The sequence below is a fragment of the Hyperolius riggenbachi genome, chromosome 12 (genome assembly GCF_040937935.1).
Source record: "Hyperolius riggenbachi isolate aHypRig1 chromosome 12, aHypRig1.pri, whole genome shotgun sequence".
Taxonomy (NCBI): Eukaryota; Metazoa; Chordata; class Amphibia; order Anura; family Hyperoliidae; genus Hyperolius; species Hyperolius riggenbachi.
The window spans coordinates 175,341,845-175,360,848 of record NC_090657.1 but is presented as its reverse complement, the minus strand read 5'-3'; the positions used below and the strand labels follow the sequence as shown (position 1 = coordinate 175,360,848).

At 45.8% G+C, this 19,004-nt stretch overlaps 1 protein-coding gene across 4 annotated transcripts in view; it reads right to left on the bottom strand.

Annotated features, from left to right (window-relative positions):
• KCNQ2 (potassium voltage-gated channel subfamily Q member 2) overlaps positions 1-19,004 on the bottom strand; it is a 183,771-nt gene that overhangs the window by 108,102 nt on the left and 56,665 nt on the right. For all 4 annotated transcript variants that reach the window (XM_068263700.1, XM_068263696.1, XM_068263697.1 and 1 more), the window contains exons 2-4: positions 10,438-10,528; positions 8,581-8,707; positions 4,288-4,463 (exon numbers count right to left, since the gene is read on the bottom strand). In XM_068263700.1, the coding sequence (XP_068119801.1) occupies positions 4,288-4,463; positions 8,581-8,707; positions 10,438-10,528 (394 nt within the window). The remainder of the gene's footprint in view (positions 1-4,287; positions 4,464-8,580; positions 8,708-10,437; positions 10,529-19,004) is intronic.

Sequence of the window (19,004 nt, the reverse complement as noted above, 5' to 3'; positions counted from 1 at the left end):
TGTGCCAGTGGTTAGGTTTTTGAAGCACTTCAATTTATTAGGGCCTGGTGTCCCCGAAAGACACTTGGGCAGCTATGCCCTACAACTCTTCCAGCACAAAGTTGGTGGTTGGTGTTCCTTAAAACTGACCGGGCTATACCATAGATATGTTATTTTTTTGTCTTCCATGTTGGAAGAATGTTTCCATGTTGGAAAGTGGTTGTTTTTGCAATAAAAAAATTTGTTTTTACATACCTCAGTGTGATGAGTAGTTGTTCTTGTGGTGTGACTGCTCTCCTGAACGTGGTATCCTTCTTCCTAAGGTCATCCTTCACCATCTCCAAAAGGGTATCAAACCTGTCAGGAGATGGAAAGGAAGAAGCTGTAAAGTATGTTGTGGGACAAGGTGTTGGGTGGAGGATGGGGGAGGTGTGTTTACAGAGGTTTGGGAGTGTGGTGGAGGGTGGGGGTGTAGTGTATAGCTAGGTATACAGGGGTGTGGGGGTCAGGGTGGTGTGTTTAGCTAGGTATACAGGGATGAGGTGTTGTGGGGGTGAGGGTGGGGTGTTTAGGAATGGTGGGGGTTGGTGTATTTAGGCCTATATACTTACAGGGGAATAGACATCCGAGTGTAGCTGTAGAACTTCTGTGGGTGTCGTCTGAGGTCCCGGTAGAGGGCCTGGAACTCTCCCTTCCTCTGCCTCCTGGCTAGTAGCGGGTGCACCCACCATCTCCTGCGAGGAGCACGCCTTCTCCCCACATAGTAGTAGGTAAACAACAGGAAGGAGAGAATTCCCAGGTAATAAGCGTAAAAAATGACTGGATCCATGGTCCCAACTGCTGTCTCTGTATCCAAGGATGGTCTCCACACGTCCAGCTGTCTCCAACAATGACCCCAGAGCTTCTGCTGACCTCCCAGAACCCCAGGTATTTATACAGGTTGTTATCTCTTTAAGAATCCGGATCCGGACCGCAACCGTGTTCATACCGCACGGAAACCGTATGCAACCGGACCGGATCCGGACAGGAACCGTACGGTTCAGGTCCGATCCGGCTCCGGTGCGTTCCGGACATCCGGTGCGGTTTTTGCAAAACCGCAAGTGTGAACGGGGCCTTAGTCTTTAGGTCCCAGCAACTGCGTCTGTATAAATATACAATGTATGACCAATTCTGATATAGTAAACTTATTTTCCTAGTCCCTCGGAGTTTATGGATTTATTTTTTCCTCCTACTACTGGTACTTCTTTTGGTTAAATTCCTCTTGAGTGTGAAAAAGCATTTTTTTTTTTTTGCACATCCAATTACTGCATGGAAATGGCCAATAAGATGTTAATAATTGAAGCCTGCTGCAAATTTAATGGGAACCGCATGCAGGATTGCTTGGGCCTTAAAGAAAACCTGTAACATCAAAAAGTTCCCCTGGGGGTACTCGCCTCGGAAGGGGGAAGCCTCAGGATCCTAATGAGGCTTCCCACGCCTTCTTCCGTCCCTTGGGGTCTCGCTGCAGCCCTCCGAACAGCAGCGTTGTAAATGTTTACCTTCCCGGCTCCTGCGCAGGCGCTGTGGCGGCTCTAGGTTCTGAAATAAGCGGAAATACCCGATCGCCGTCGGGTCTGCTCTACTGCACAGGCGCAAGTCTCCGGCGCCTGCGCAGTAGAGCGGACCCGACTGAGATCGGGTATTTCCGTCTACTTCGGAGCCGAAAGCCGCAACAGCGCCCCCGCTGGAGCCTGGAAAGGTAAAAATTGAACAAGCTGTCGGATCTGTCGGACCGCTGTTCGGAGGGCTGTAGCGAGACCCCCGTGGGACAGAGGACAGTGTGGGAAGCCTCATTGGGACCCTGAGGCTTCCCCCTCCCGAGGCGAGTAGCCCCAGGGGAAATTTTTGATGTTACAGTGTCTCTTTAAGCATCATGCACAGGTACGAACACTGTCACACAACACCAATCGGGACTCATTCGCTCAGGCGACAGTTCGGGGGTAGCTCTGTACTGACACCTTACTAGCCTGCAGTGCATTCTGATGCTATGGAGACCTCAGGCTATAGCCACTCGGGGAGTCACAGACCAAGATAAGAGGTCCATCAAGCCCCCAAATACAATACCGTCCATACACATAAAATCCAATATGGACTCCACCCTCCAGGGAGAATTTTCTCTCTAATTTCTAATTTTTTAATCTTTGCTCTTTATTTTCATATAGAAGCGGAGATACAGCTCCTGAGCACTTGACAAAGGGCATGTAGCCCGAAACGTTGTGCTTTTTTGTTGCTGTATCACCGCTTTTATATGAAAATAAAATACTGACGTATGCCCACTTCCTGTTTGTGTTCAATCTATTAGGGCTCGTTCACACTATCGCGAATCTGCATGCGTCCAACGCATGCAGATCCGCACATGTAATGCAAGTGGATGGGCCTGTTTCCACTGTAGCGTTGTTGAGGTGCGTTTTTTTCAGCGTGAAAAAAACGCACAAAAGAGCCAACGATTTCGCCTGCGTCGGGAATCCGTGCGAATCGCCGCTAATGTATTTAATAGTAAAAACGCATGCGTTTGTTACATGCGTTTTTACCCGCGATTTCGCGTGCGATTTCGCACCTTTTTCAATTTTATTTAGCCCTGGCAGTGTCATGGTTAATTTCGCATGGCACCCTGCCATGCGAAATCGCATGCGAAATCGCGGGTAAAAACGCATGCGGAAACTCATCCGCATGCGTTTTTACAAGCGTCGGAATGCGGCCGAAATCGCGTCGCAACAGTGGAAACAAGCCCTTAAAGGTGGCCACACACCATACAATTTTTTAAATATCTGTTCAATTTAAGAATGGCCATCAATTTTTCTGACTGATTGTAACATTTCAAAAATATGACCAATGTACCACACACCTATGTTCAATTTTTCCCCAATTATGATAAATATGATTGGAAACTGAGAAAATTGCATGGGTGTGTGTCAATTTATTAATATAATCTAACACACACACCATACAATTTTTAGAGAAATTGAAAAAAAATATCTGGCATTCCGGATAAAAATCGAAAAAAACGGGAAATCCGATCGGATTTTTCAGTCGAATGAAAAAAAGCTTTCGTTTTTATCGAATTGCCGTAAAATTAGATCATTTTATTGTATCGTGTATGGCCACCTTTAGACAGACTGCTCAATTAAAGAAATGCTAAGAAATTACCGTATATACTTGCAAGCAAGCCGAATTTTTCACCCCCCAAAAGTGGCCCAAAAGTTGGGGGGGGGGGGGGTGTCGGCTTGCTTGCGAGTCATGGGTAGGTGGGTGGGTAGGTGGTGCCCCTCTCCGCTCCCCCTCGCGGCCGCAGCCCACAATTACCTTAGGCGGCGCCGCTTCCTCTATCCCCGTCCTGCTCCGATAACTAACTAATTCACAGCAGCGCGCCCCCCGCTGCTGTGATGACGGAGGAAACCATAGAGAGCGGTTCCCATAGTAACGGCATTGCCGCTACAGGAAGCGGCTCTCTATGGTTTCCTCCGTCATCACAGCAGCGATGGGCGCGCTGCTATGAATTAGTTACCGAAGCAGGACGGGGATAGAGGAAGCGGCGCCGCCTAAGGTAATAGCAGCGGCGGCCGTGGGGGGAGCGGGGAGGGGCACCAACTACCTACCCACCTACCCATACTGGCACTATGCTAGCTATACTGGGGCACTATGCTAGCTATACTGGGGCACTATGCTAGCTAAACTGGGGCACTATACTAGCTATACCGAGCACTATACTAGCTAAACTGGGGCACTATACTAGCTAAACTGGGGCACTATACTAGCTAAACTGGGGCACTATACTAGCTAAACTGGGGCACTATGCTAGCTATACTGGGCACTATACTAGCTATACTGGGCACTATACTAGCTATACTGGGCACTATACTAGCGATACTGGGCACTATACTAGCGATACTGGGCACTATACTAGCTATACTGGGACACGCTAGGGGAATAAGGCGGCCAGCATTTCCTACCCCCGGATTATATGGGGGTCAATAATTTTTCCCTGTTTTTTCAGGTGAAAGTTGGGGAGTCGGCTTACATGCGGGTCGGCTTGCTTGCGAGTATATACGGTACTTTTGTTCAATGTCTAGTCCTTCCTGATGGTATGATGGCACAGAAACCTAAAACATTGCTGTGAAGTTACCCATTTGCTCTCCTGTGTGCACAGTACTGATCACCGGAAAAATGTCAGCAAGAAACAAAAATCAACTTCGTGAAACGGAAACATACTGAAAATGCCCCAATGAATGTACAGTATGCCTTGACTAAAGGTTTGCTGCAAACCATTACCTTACTGTGTGCGTACACCACAGAACCCAAGAGCTTCCACGTTCCTCCTCTCCGGTCCATACGAATCATACGCAGGATCTGTAAAAACCTCAGACTCCTGAGGGCGGAGGTAGCGAACACATTGCCCTGGGAACCTGCCGACAGGACCGCGATGGAGGCAATAAGGACCAAGATGTCTGCAAGAGGGAGGAGAGAAGGAAGTAAGTCTGACATCCAGGGCCGGATTTGTACTCTTTACTGCCCAAGGCTACTGTCAGAAGCTGCCCCCCTTCAATTTAGGTAGCCAGATGACACCCTCCCCCTCATCCCCAGTATAGGTAGCCAGAGAACCCTTCTCCCTCCACCCAGTATAGGTAGCCCGTTGACCCTTACCTCTAGTATAGGCAGCCAGATGACCTTTCTCGCCCAGTATAGAGAGAACTCTTTCCCCAACTGCTCCAGTTTAGATGTCCTAATAACACCCCCTTTCCGCCCAGTATTGGGTAGCCCGATGACCCCTTACACCCCCCTCCACTCCAGTATAAGAAGATCTCCCCCCCTCTTCCGTATAGATAGCCCAAATACCCCCTTCCTCCAGTATAGGTAGCCAGGTGATCCTTCCTCCTCCCCCAGTTTAGCCTGCTGCCCACCCGCCCTTAATCCTGTGGTGCCCTAAGCCATGGTCTATGTGGCCTTATCTTAAATCCGGCCCTGGTGACATCTGTCCAGGCCACAGGCTCCTCCCCTTCCCTAACATGGGCCTCAATTCACTGAGCATTACCACATTCAGGAATGCAGAAAACAGCTGATTTTACTGATCAACTTCCCAAATTCCAATTCACTAATTCTATTACCGCACAGAAAAGTAATTACCGATTAGTGAGGTAAATTACCAACCTGTGTAGTAAATGCTTCAGAAAATGTCAAGAAATTGCAATTCACAAAGATTTATGCATTCGGCAAATCAAGTAAAAAAGTGTGATATTTCTCTGCAGCTCTAGCAGCCAATAACTAATGCTGCATACACACTTGAGATAAAAGTCTTTGGAAAAGGCAAGATCACAGACCAATTTTACCCCATTCCATGCACAAGGTGTGTATGAGGATCTGCAGATCTCATAGACTATGAATGCATTTTGCAAGAATGGATCTATTGCAGGAAGAGATCTTTTGCAGATAATGATCTTTTGAATGTGTACAGCATCTTTGTGTGCAGCATCTTGCAAAGATTTTATCTGATGTGGAGTTCAGCTCCATAGAATAGACTGTGTAGAGTATGGCTCTCATACTACATGGAAGGGGGTAAAATTGGTCTGTGATTTTGCCTTTTCCAAAGACTTTTATCTCAAGTGTGTATGCAGCATTACTCTCTCCATGCAGTAACATTGACAGACAGCCAATAGGGAGAGCCAGGCAGCCAATAGGGAGAGCCACACAGCCCTGCTTCTCATTCTGATTTGGTCCAACACCATGGAAGACAGGTCTTCACTGTAGCAGAGTAGGGGAAGGTGATATTTTATGAGGCTTTTCTGCATCCCTTTAGTTGAGAAAATCTGTATTCTAGCATACAGAAGAGCTCCCCCTGGTGGCTCCCTAAAGGGATGACGGGGCACTGGACAGAGAGCCCTGACTCATACAAACAGCTCACTGCCGACCAGCTCCACAGCTTACTGAGCAGGGCTTAGTGAACTGAAGCAGGTTTGCTCGGTAAATTACCAAACCTCTACCGCATGCGGAAAATCTTTAGTAAATTTGAAAAAAAAATAAAAAAAGCGTAAAAATACCAAATATGGTATTTTACCAAACTAAATTATTTTACCAAACTGCCTTTTAGTGAATTGAGGCCAAAGTTACTTCTACAGTGGTTTGCAAAAGTATTGGGCCCCCTTGAAGTTTTCCATATTCTGTCATATTACTGCCACAAACATGAATCAATTATATTGGAATTCCACGTGAAAGACCAATACAAAGACCAAGAAGTGAGAAGTGGAACAAAAATCATGCATGATTCCAAACATTTTTTACAAATCAATAACTGCAAAGCGGGGTGTGCGTAATTATTCAGCCCCCTTTGGTCTGAGTGCAGTCAGTTGCCCATAGACATTGCCTGATGAGTGCTAATGACTGAATAGAGTGCACCTGTGTGTAATCTAATGTCAGTACAAATACAGCTGCTCTGTGACGGCCTCAGAGGTTGTCTAAGAGAATATTGGGAGCAACAACACCATGAAGCCCAAAGAACACACCAGACAGGTCAGGGATAAAGTTATTGAGAAATTTAAAGCAGGCTTGGGCTACAAAAAGATTTCCAAAGCCTTGAACCTCCCATGGAGCACTGTTCAAGCGATCATTCAGAAATGGAAGGAGTATGGCACAACGGTAAACCTACCAAGACAAGGCCATCCACCTAAACTCACAGCCCGAACAAGGAGAGCGCTGATCAGAAATGCAGTCAAAAGGCCCATGGTGACTCTGGACGAGCTGCAGAGATCTACAGCTCAGGTGGGGGAATCTGTCCATAGAACTACTATTAGTCGTGCACTGCACAAAGTTGGCCTTTATGGAAGAGTGGTAAGAAGAAAGGCATTGTTAACAGAAAAGCATAAAAAGTCCCGTTTGCAGTTTGCCACAAGCGATGTGGGGGACAGAGCAAACATGTGGAAGAAGGTGCTCTGGTTAGAGGAGTCCAAAATTGAACTTTTTGGCCAAAATGCAAAACACTATGTGTGGCGGAAAACAAACACTGCACATCACTCTGAACACACCATCCCCACTGTCAAATATGGTGGTGGCATGATCATGCTCTGGGGGTGCTTCTCTTCAGCAGGGACAGGGAAGCTGGTCAGAGTTGATGGGAAGATGGATGGAGCCAAATACAGGGCAATCTTGGAAGAAAACCTCTTGGAGTCTGCAAAAGACTTGCGACTGGGGCGGAGGTTCACCTTCCAGCAGGACAATCAGGGGCGCTTTATCCACCAGGCGGAACCAAGCGGTCACCTGAGGCGCCGTGTGGTGGGGGGGGGGGGGGGCGCTGCCCCGGGTGGGGTGGGGGGGGGGGGCGTGCCGACCACCCAGGTGGTAAACTGGCCGCGGTGTCCAGTTCACTCCTCGCAGCTCACCTCAGCCTGCGGAGTCAGAGCAGGGCTACGGGAAGATGGCTGCTGATGCCCTGCTCTGGAGACTATTTGTGTCTCCAGTACAGGGCTTTGGGCGCCATCTTCCCGTAACCCTGCTCTCTGCCTGTCAGCGCAGGACTTTCAGCTGGCTGCAGACACATCATCGGGGAGCTGCACGTCACCAGGAGAGGAGACTTCTGGCAGGTTAGTAAATGCTTTTTTTTTTTTTTTTTTTTTTACCAGGCTACATTATTTTCGAAAGAAACGCTGCCCACATTATAATAATTTTCTAGCGAAACATTGCTGCAATATGATTATTTTATGGGGAAACGCTGGCCAGTCACGATTATTTTATGGGGAAACGCTGGCCACATCATGATTTTTTTCTGATGAAACATTGCTGTATTGCGATTACTTTTTGTTTTCTAGTGAAAGACTGCTGCATTATTATTGATTATTTTGATTATTTTCATGGGGGGCATCGGGGACGGGGACGGGGTGGGGGGAAGCGTTGGATTCACAGGTTTTCTCGACTGGAGTGACAAAATGGCTAGAGGCGCCCCTGAGGACACATACCCTAAACATAAAGCCCGGGCAACAATGGAATGGTTTAAAACAAAACATATCTATGTGTTAGAATGGCCCAGTCAAAGTCCAGATCTAAATCCAATCGAGAATCTGTGGCAAGATCTGAAAATTGCTGTTCACAAACGCTGTCTAGGTAATCGGACTGAGCTGGGGCTGTTTTGCAAATTAGAATGTGCAAGGATTTCAGTCTCTAGATGTGCAAAGCTGGTAGAGACATACCCTAAAAGACTGGCAGCTGTAATTGCAGCAAAAGGTGGTTCTACAAAGTATTGACTCAGGGGGCTGAATATTTACACACACCCCACTTTGCAGTTATTTTTTTTTAAATGTTTGGAATCATGTATGATTTTCATTCCACTTCTCACGTGTACACCACTTTGTATTGGTCTTTCACCTAGAATTCCAATAAAATTGATTCATGTTTGTGGCAGTAATATGACAAAATGTGGAAAATTTCAAGGGGGCCAAATACATTTTCAAACCACTGTATAAACCATGCTTTGCCAACAATAAGGGGACAGCAAACAAGCCTACCAAGAGCAGAAAATAATGCTTCCAATATCCTGATCCTAGCTCATTCATAAGTGTGACCACGCCTTCTATTTCTCACCAATGACGCAGAATGGCTTGCGGGCAAACTTCAGCCTTCCTCTCCACCCCCGGTATCGGCAGCAGCAGCCAGCAGCCCATATCCGCACAAAGTACTCCACTCCGAAGACCACGATGGTGACAATTTCCTAAAGGGAGAAAGAGAAGGCAGGAGCAGAATATAATTCATGCTGACATTCAAATGTACAATCTTGGGTGGGATCAATGAGGAGTCAAGGTTGAACACTTGGCTGCCAAACGTGGTGAGATATAGGGCTTGATTCACAAAGCGGTGCTAACTGTTTAGCACGGGTGTGTTAAACAGTTAGCACGTGAAGTGCCGTTCGCGGACTTTTGTGCGCGCAAAAGTCTGCGATCGCGCGAATCGTGGCACTTTGCGTGCGCAAAAGTCTGCGAACGGCACTTCACGTGCTAACTGTTTAACACACCCGTGCTAAACAGTTAGCCCCGCTTTGTGAATCAAGCCCATAGAATACAAAGTATACATGAAGCTTTTCAGGAGCCTAATCTGTAAATGAGGCCCGATCTGTGAACAAGGCCTAAAAGGACTGTGTGACAGAGGCCTAAGGGTTTACGGTAATCTGTGACCGAAGGATAATCTGCGACCCAGACCTAAAAGGCCTGATTTGTGCACCGAGGCCTAATCTGTGCACCCAGGCCTAATCTTTGCACCCAGGCCTAATCTGTGCACCCAGGCCTAATCTGTGACCGAAATTTTATCTGTGACCGAGGCCTAAACTGAGACCCAGGCCTAATCTACAAATAAAGCCTGATCTGTGACCCCAGTCTAAACTGTGCCCCAGGCCTTAACTGTGGCACCAGCCTAATTGAGGCCTTATCTGTGACCCAGGCCTAATCTGTGACCAAGGCCTAATCTGTGACCGAGGCCTAATCTGTGACCGAGGCCTAACCTGCAAACAAAGCCTAATCTGTGACCAAGGCCTAAACTAACTAACTAATCTGTGACTGAAAGCTAATCGAAGCCAAATCTGTGACCAAAGCCCAATCTGTGACCGAAGCCTAATCGAGGCCTAATCTGTGACCAAGGCCTAAACTGTGACCGAAACCTAATCTGTGACCGAAGCCTTATCGAGGCCTAAACTCTGACCCATGCCAAATCTGTGACAGAGGCCTAATCAGTGACTCAGGCCTAATCGAAGCCTGATCTGAGACCCAGGCCTAATCTGCAAACAAAGCCTGATCTGTGACAGAGGCCTATTTGAAGCCTAAATTGTGACCGAGGCCTAATCTATGACCGAGGTCTAATCTGTGACCAAGGCTTAAAATGTGACCGAGGCCTAATTTGTGACCAAGGCCTAATCTGATTAGGGATTTTTTTATGTGGAAGGGAAGAGTAATCTTGGAATTTTTTGTCTGTTACTTGGGACTGTAAAGGGGAGCAGTATTTTTCCTAGATGTGCTATTAAGGCTACAGACGGCCAGGCCAGGGCTACAGTAGGGAACAGGATGGAAAACTGTTGTACAGAGGGGCACAGGCCTGCAGGGCAACACAAGGTGGTGGGGCATGGAGACATTGGGTGAGGGAGCAGCACAGCTCTATCTGAGGAGCACAAGTCAGCACCTGTGAGGGAAATGGGCCAAGCTGGAAATAGGATGGTTTGAAGGCATTTCGGGTAAGAAAGTAAGAAGTGGTTCAGAAACTACCAAGCAGGTGGCGATTACAATACAGACATGCAAATGAACTCTTATCTAGGCCTGCAACATGGCACACAATGTACCTACACACAGTCTGGTGCACAAGACAGAGGCAAATATATCTCCCCCCACCCCCCACCCCCCCCCCACCCACCTTCCCTAGAACTTCAAACCATACTTGCCATACTTTCGCCCCACATACCAGTATATAAAGTGCTCCTTCCGATTTCTCTTCATATTCTTTAATAGTAGAGAAGACCGAGAGGACAAGGCAGGAGAAGACAAGCAGGAACCTATGGAGAGAAACAAGAACATTCCTAGCTCGTCACTCAGAACATGGAATTATTTTATCAATAGAAATCAATACGGTAATGATAAGTGGTCTCTGAACCAGCACGTGAAAGATTTTACAATGGGCAAACACTGACTAAATAATCTTAAATTATCGATCAATGAATAATGTAAAAAAATAATAAATAAATAAAAAAATAAAAAAGTAATTTTACTCTGTACATTACACTACAGTTCCTAAATGTATACCTAAGCCTGTCATTGTAGCCTTTTCATGCTATTTGCTAAAGAGCATCTATAGTCAAAATATCACAATTTTTTTTTTTTTTTTTTTTTACAATATGATTTTTTAAATTTAGTCAGTGTTTGCCCATTGAAAAATTTTCTCGCCATGATTTGCATTCTGACATTTATCACTGATGGCAACATCTTTAGTCCTGTCAGGTACAGCTATGCGGAATGTTACACAGTTCCAAAACCAGTGGAAAAGAGCTCTGGTCTCCCAGAATGCTTTGGGCGGGGTGGGGTGAGGGATTCTGCATATCTAAACAGCCTAGGCTAATGCTGCGTACACACTGGCGACTACGGTCGTTTGAAACAGCTAATTAACGATCGTTCCGCCGACAATCGGGGAAAGAACTCTACCAAACGATCATTAACACGAACGACAAAAGAACGACATCGGGAAGATGGAAATATCCAACCTGACGGATCGTATCTACCGACAATCGTTACAAAACTATAGTGTGTACAGACATCGGCCGAGAACGATCGTTACAAGGGCCAATGTGCCTGCGTTGAATTCTGCCCAGCTTCAGTACTTCCTTTGCAGCGCGGCCGTAAAGATTGTTACATTGCTCATTTCAATTAAACTTTGTGCTCAAGTTAACAATCATATATTTGTATCTATTGTAACTCCATGTCAGTGGTTTTTTTTTTATTTTATATAAATATGTACGCAACATATCCTTCTGATCGTTCTTTTCTGCGAGAACGATCGTTAAAATGTGTATGATGATCGCTGCATCCCATCGTTGCATTCCAATATCGTTCGTCTGGTAACTATCGTTCCTTGCAAACGATAGTTATCGCAAGTGTGTACGCAGCATAAGCCTCACTGGGAGGGCGGGGTCACCAATATACAGCAATATATTCAGTGGATATAGGAAGTCTTTCTGATGCTGAAACAAGAATTATTACCGAGAAAGTGGGTATCCTGAATAATTTACTGTATTCTATATGTCACTACAGGGCCTCTGAAAAAAAAAATCATTAACCTTTAAGGATGAACAACAGACAGCAGAAACTAGCCCCATACCATTAGGTGTGAATGCTGGTGACTGCTGTGAGTGAAAATACCAGGTGATCAGCAGTTTTCTGAAATACTCAACCAAACCCATTTGGCACTAACAATCAGACCACAATCAGTCAATGAGCCTGCTAGTGATTTGGAAAAGGTCTTGCTAATGTAATGCTATGGGGGATTTTTATAAAATAACATCGCTCAAGTGGAATCACAACCATAGCATTACATTAGCAAGACCTTTTCAAATCACAAAGCGCTCAGAAAAGCACTCCTAGTGGGTTCCAGGCCTGAGAAACAGCTTGAGATAAGGTTTTACTGCAGGGAAGTTCAAAGGGCCATTATTTCTGCTTTGTTTTGTCGCTTAAAGGATACCACAACCGAATGGTTGTGGTAAAATTGATTGCCGCACTGTGTAGGGGGTGATGAGCGCATACCTTCATTTCCTCCCGCCCCCCTCCGTCTGCCGCCGTTCATACTCTATACACTCCGGTGTGCGGCGACTTGCTTGACCTCTGCCCCGGACATACTGTGCCCTGTGTGCGCAGTATGTTCTTCCCCCTTCGCTTCTGGCTGGCGCATAGTGCAAGGCTCAGAAGCACGCTGTCCCCTTTTTGCTGCGTGTGCGCTCCATTACACCGAGCGTCACATGCTAATCATGTGACGCTCGGTGTAATGGAGCGCACACGCAGCAAAAAGGGGACAGCGTGCTTCTGAGCCTTGCACTATGCGCCAGCCAGAAGCGAAGGGGGAAGAACATACTGCGCACACAGGGCACAGTATGTCCGGGGCAGAGGTCAAGCAAGTCGCCGCACACCGGAGTGTATAGAGTATGAACGGCGGCAGATGGAGGGGGGCGGGAGGAAATGCAGGTATGCGCTCATCACCCCCTACACAGTGCGGCAATCAATTTTACCACAACCATTCGGTTTGGTGTGGTTTCTAAACTGAAAATGTGACATGATGCAGGTTATAAAATAAAGCCATATAATGGAAAAAATAAAAATTAGACTCTTTTCTTTGCTACTAATGTTCTATTTGTTATCTCTACTACACATACAATTCATCATACCCCCCTCCCCCCCTTTTAGGTTTGCTTTAAAGGGGACCTTGATCCTGGAACCTAAAAAAAAAAAAGTTACTTACCCGGGGCTTCCCCAAGCCCCCTGCAGTCACCCTGTGCCCACGCCGCTCCTTGAGTGTCCTCCGGCCCCGCGTCTTTTTCTCCGCCTTGCCGGCGTCAAGCATCCTGCGCAGGTGCTGTATGCATGCGCAGGATGCACTTGACGCCGGCAAAGCGGACAAGAAAACTCATGGAACTAAACGCACAGTGGAGGTCAATAAACCAGAATTAACGGTACACAATCTCCCGAACGACTGATCATACAATTGGTCGGGTAGCGCCGCTGATGGAACCATTCCAGAACTGAAAAAATGGATCAATTCCACTGAATTGCATCCGATTGGTTACATTTCCCCCCTTTTGTGAGACTGAACAATCATTTCAGAAGATTGTTCCGTTAGTGATATACCTTATAAAGAACCCGAGGTGAGAGGCATATGGAGGATACCATATTTATTTATCTTTAAACAATACCAGTTGCCTGGCTGTCCTGCTGATCAGTAGTGTCTGAAGCACACACCTGGAACAAGCATGCAGCTAATCTAGTCACACTTTAGTCAAATATCTAATCTGACTGCATGCTTGTTCAGCGGCTATGGCTAAGCGTATTAGAGGAAGTAGATCAGCAGGACAGCCAGGCAATGTGCATTATTTAAAAGGAAATAATGTCAGCCTCCATATGTCGCTCACCTTGGTTTCCCTTTAAAGCAGACCTGAACCCAGAACACCTCTCTGCTCTAAAAGATACACAACAGCATAAAAACCTTTAACGAAAAAACATTTGTTACAGCTTATACAATCCTAAAATAAATCTGCAGTGTGTCTACTTCCTGCTTTCATGGAAACAGACATATTCTTAACACCCTGTGCTTTCAAATTAGCTTATCTCCCTTATTTGCCATGGCAGTCACGTGACACAAGAGGGAGATCAGATTACAACTTGTGATTAGACACAAATGCGGGGCAATTAAGAGTCCAAACTCTCTAAACACATACAGGGTGCATTTCTCTAGGTTTTACTTCTGTCCAGTGCATGGGTTAAGGTCCACTTTAAAGTGTACCCGAGGCGATATGCGACATGATGAGATAAACATGTGTATGTACTGTACAAAACATTAATAACCAGGCTGTTTTACTTGTTTTATTTTGCTGCCTGAAAGAGGCATGCAAGTGACAGCTTCTGTTGTCGGGAATATAGTAAACATCACTTATAAGAAAATTACAGTCATAAATGTTTTCCTGGCAGAATACAACTTCTGGGGACAGGGAAGAGGTAGGACAAGGTCTTTAGTTCATGTATTTTCACTCTGGGACACTTAATAGGCTGATACTGATTAGAGGCAGTAAAACATTTAACCTACTTTGTAAATGTTTAAATATAAAAGAAAACCCAGGGATACTTTTAAAAGTCATTTTTAGGAGTAGGAGGATACAGATAGTCATTTATTGCATTAGTTTATTTTCACCATTGGTTCATTTTAAGACCCCTACACATTTTCAAAGGTCACCGACAGGCAGCACACAAGGGAAAGTATTCTGCCAACGTGTAAGTCAGAACACAACGTGATTGCTCCTCCATTGTCGTTTAGCGATTTGCCATACCTGCCCGCCCTCTGCGGTCCTCCAATTAACTACGTCTGACCTCCCCACGCATTTCTCATTCCCATGCACGCTTACAAGACTTCTCAAGAGCTGCCCGCACCCTATGGAACTCCATTCCACTCCCCCTCAGACTCGCCCCTTTCTTCAACACCTTCAAGCAAGTCCGCAAAACACATTTCTTTAAAATGGCCTACCCCACATCTACCACACTAACTCTCTCAGGCAATCACCTTTTCCACAGTCCTACCTTGTGTGTCCCTCCCCCACCCTTTAGATTGTAAGCCTTTGGCAGGGCCTCCTCTCTCCCTTAGTGTGTCCTTCTTAAAAGATACCCGAAGTGACATATGACATGATGAGATAGACATGTGTATGTACAGTGCCTAGCACACAAATAACTAAGCTATGTTCCTTTTTTTCTTTCTTTGACTGAAAGAGTTAAATATCAGGTATGTAAGTGGCTGACTCAGTCCTGACTCAGACAGGAAGTGACTACAATGTGACCCTCACTGATAAGAAATTCCCCTTTCTATCTCTTTCTTGCTCTCAGAAGCCATTTTCTGCTAGGAAAGTGTTTTATAGTTGCAATTTCTTATCAGTGAGGGTCACACTGTAGTCACTTCCTGTCTGAGTCAGGACTGAGTCAGCCACTTACATACCTGATATTTAACTCTTTCACACAGAGAAAGAAAAAAAGAAACACAGCATAGTTATTTGTGTGCTAGGCACTGTACATACCTATGTCTATCTCATCATGTCATTTCGGACATCCTTTAATTTTACCACCCCAGCAATGACACCCTTCTCATAGACTAACTCGGACTTGTTTTGCCGGGTCTCTGTAAATTGCATTTTATACCCTGATATGCAATATAACCTTGTGCTGTGTTGTATAACCGTTTGCTACCTCTCTGTCACCCCTTGTTGCAATGTATGTATCCCTATTTATTTCTAGCGCTGCGTAGTATGTTGGCGCTTTATAAATACAATAAATATTAATAATAAATAGTAATACCATCGGTCAATGAAGTCATGGGATAACAATACATCCACACGCACTAGACGCTCCTCCGAGATATTGCCAAACAACTGTCTCAGAGGGAGTAACTTAGCATGCGTTCGAGACTTCATATTTGACCTGAACTCTTGCACAGTACAGAAGGAAAACAGAGAAATACACCCTTTATGCATTTAGAGAGTTTAGCCTGTCTAGTTCCCCTTCATCTGTGACTAATCACAACTGTAATTTGATCCATCTGCCTCGGCAGAGAAGCTCATTTGTAAACACAGGATGCTAACCCTATGTCTGCTTCCATGAAAGCAGGAAGTAGAATCACTGCAGATTTATTGCAGGAGTTCTGTAAGCTGTAACAAAGAAGTGTTTTCTTTATTGTTGCTCATCTTTAAGAGTAGAGAAGAAGTTCTGAGTTCAGATCTGCTTTAAAGAGAACCCGAGGTGGGTTTGAATCAAAGCCACGCTGCTGACAAACAGCTTGTCAGAGCTGGCTGTGTTTATCTCTATAGTGTCAGTCTGCTGCTCTCCCCGCCTCCTGCAGAACTCCGGTCCCCGCCTGCATCCCTTCCCTCCCTGCTGATTGGAGGGAAGGGACGGGGGCAGGGACCAGAGCTATGCAGGAGGCGGGGGAGCAGCTGAGACTGACACTACAGATGTAAACACAGCCTCATAGCACAGCTGTGATTTATGAGGGATTGCAGAGTGCAGGGGGACCTTAGGGGGGTTTGGGATAGCAACAGAGGCTGGGCTGTATAGGCAGATCCAGCCTCTGTATGCAGATAACATTCTTTAAACACACCTCGGGTTCTCTTTAACACTCATCCTGCAGGACAGATGTTACACGCAGTACTACGTTTTTAGATGTACCTCTACCTATCGGCTTTACTAGCCACCCACATGACAACCAGATCGCCGTAACTAAGCACGGAACTTATAAAACCCTAGACAAATAAGATGTACCAGAAACAAAGCCTCTAAATGAAGGACGCATCATCACCGGATGAGGCGGTGGTGCAAATTTTTATTCTTGTCAGTTTTTTGTTAGAGGTGCGAAGCTGAACTCACGCTCAGAGATCGCTTTCCCCAGAGCCCGGCTTAACGAGCTGAGAATTTTTAGCTCTCGCCCTCCACTTAGACAATTCAGCCCTACAAAAACACAATTTGTTAACGCGCCTCTCCCTCCTACGTGACAGATGAGGCTCCGACACCTACAGGAATGGCAGCCTGCGGAAGCTGGTAATTGCACAGGAGATGGAGGAGGCTAGGCAGACCAGATCCCCGGAGATCAGCACTATATACAGAAAGGCAAATACAGAGGGGGGGGCGGCTGCGTCCTATCTATACCCGGGGGGGATCTCAGATTTACAGAAACGCTCTGTAGGCAGTCGATAAATTCACTTCAGCACTTTTAGACGTCTTTCTGCCATCAGCAACTCCACCTTTAACCCTATTTTCAGTGACCCACCAAGAAAGCGGGTCCGTTCACAGCGAATGCACAGATAGAAGTGTAATTTAAAATATACAATATGAAATGTTGATCTGTTGTTGACACATCATTTGACGTTGTTATTTAGGCTTATGAAGGTCTAAAAATATCATGATGGGAGCCAAGTACCTGAAGAGAAGCGATAACTCCACCGCATTCCCAGCCTGAGGCAGATGCAGGGCGTGCCTATCAGCTGCACACGCAGTCCATCCTCCCGCACAGAAAATTTGAATAAAAAGCAGAGCTGGAATCGTGTCGCTAAGTCATTTATTACCCATCTAACAAATTGTAAAATGGAAAAGCTAAATATGCCCATTTCTTTGTCCAGTGAGGACCCTGCAGTGCTCATGTTTGGTCACATGGCCCGATGCTGCCTTGCTCAACAAATTAAAGGAAGACTCTGGTTACAATAAGAAATAGCAGAAGAGGAGTCAGACAGCGTTCCTGAGGTGCAGGACCAGATAAGCAAAAACAATCCTAAGGGTGGCACACTCCAGTATAAACAGTTGCTTGTTTATTTAGCAACCATGACAGTGATCCATTCACATAACCAACGAATCGTTTCTGGGGCCCGAGGGAAGGTAACAGCGGACCTGAACTCAAAACTTCTTCTCTGCTCTAAAAAGATAAGCAGCAGCATAATAACATTTAAAGAAAAACATTTCTTTTTTTACAGCCAACACAAATGCTGCAATAAATCTGCAGTGTGTACTTCCTGCTTTCATGAAAGAAGACATAGGGTTAACATCCTGTGTTTATATATTACCTTCTCTGCCAGCCAGCTGACACAGCTGAGAGATCAAATTACAGTGGTGATTAGTCACAGATAGGGGGGGGGGATTAGACAGGATAAACTCTCTAAGTACATACAGGGTGCATTTCCCTCTGTTTTCTATCTGTCCTGAGCAAGAGTTCAGGTCCACTTTAAAAAACACCTGAAGTGAAAGGGATATGGAGGCTGAACTATTTACCAGTATTTCCTTTTAAACAATGCAGATTGCCTGGCAGTGCTGCTGAAGCTCTGCCCACAAAACATTAAGGGCTCGTTTCCACTATCGCGAATCACGCATGCGGATTCGCACATGTAATGCAAGTGGATGGGCCTGTTTCCACTGTAGCGTTGTTGAGGTGCGTTTTTTCAACGGTGAAAAAAACGCACAAAAGAGCCGCAGAATTCGCCTGCGAGTGGAATGCATGCGAATCGCATGCAATGTATTTAATAGGGAAATCGCATGCGGTTTCCCCATGCGTTTTTTGGCGCGAATTCGCATAGGTACCAATGTAAATTCACACAGGCAGTGACATGCTTAAAATCGCATATACCCTCACCTATGCGAATTCACGGCAAAAACCGCATGGGGAATCGCATCCGCATGCAATTTCATCAGCGGTGGAATCCAGGCGATTCCGCACCACAATAGTGGAAACGAGCCCTGAGCTATAGACCCTGAACATGCATGCGGATCAGATGTTTCTGACTGGAGTCTGACTATTTGCCGCATGCTTGTTTCAGGTGTGTGAGTCAGACACTACTGCAGCCAAAGAGATCAGCAGGACTGTCAGGCAACTGGTATTGTTTTAAAGGAAATACATATGGCAGCATCCATAGGTCTCTCACGTTTGGTTCATTTTAAAATGTTCCCCGAAATCCCAGAAGGGGTCTTGAAAACAGGCATACAGGTACTGTAGTGGTGGGGGATGCCGACACCAACAGTAGAATACTGGTAATTTTGCCTATCACGGTCACTTTACCTACCCCTCTATTTAGACTTACCCACCACCCACCTACTCCTTACACTAATTAACCCCTTTCCACTCCTAACACTAACCCTACTTACACCTAACACTACTCTACCGCTATCTGAGCCTAACACTGACCTAGCCCAACATACTAGGACTCACTGGTGAAAACAGGGAGCATAAATATCGAAATAAAATTGAGCCGATCTACA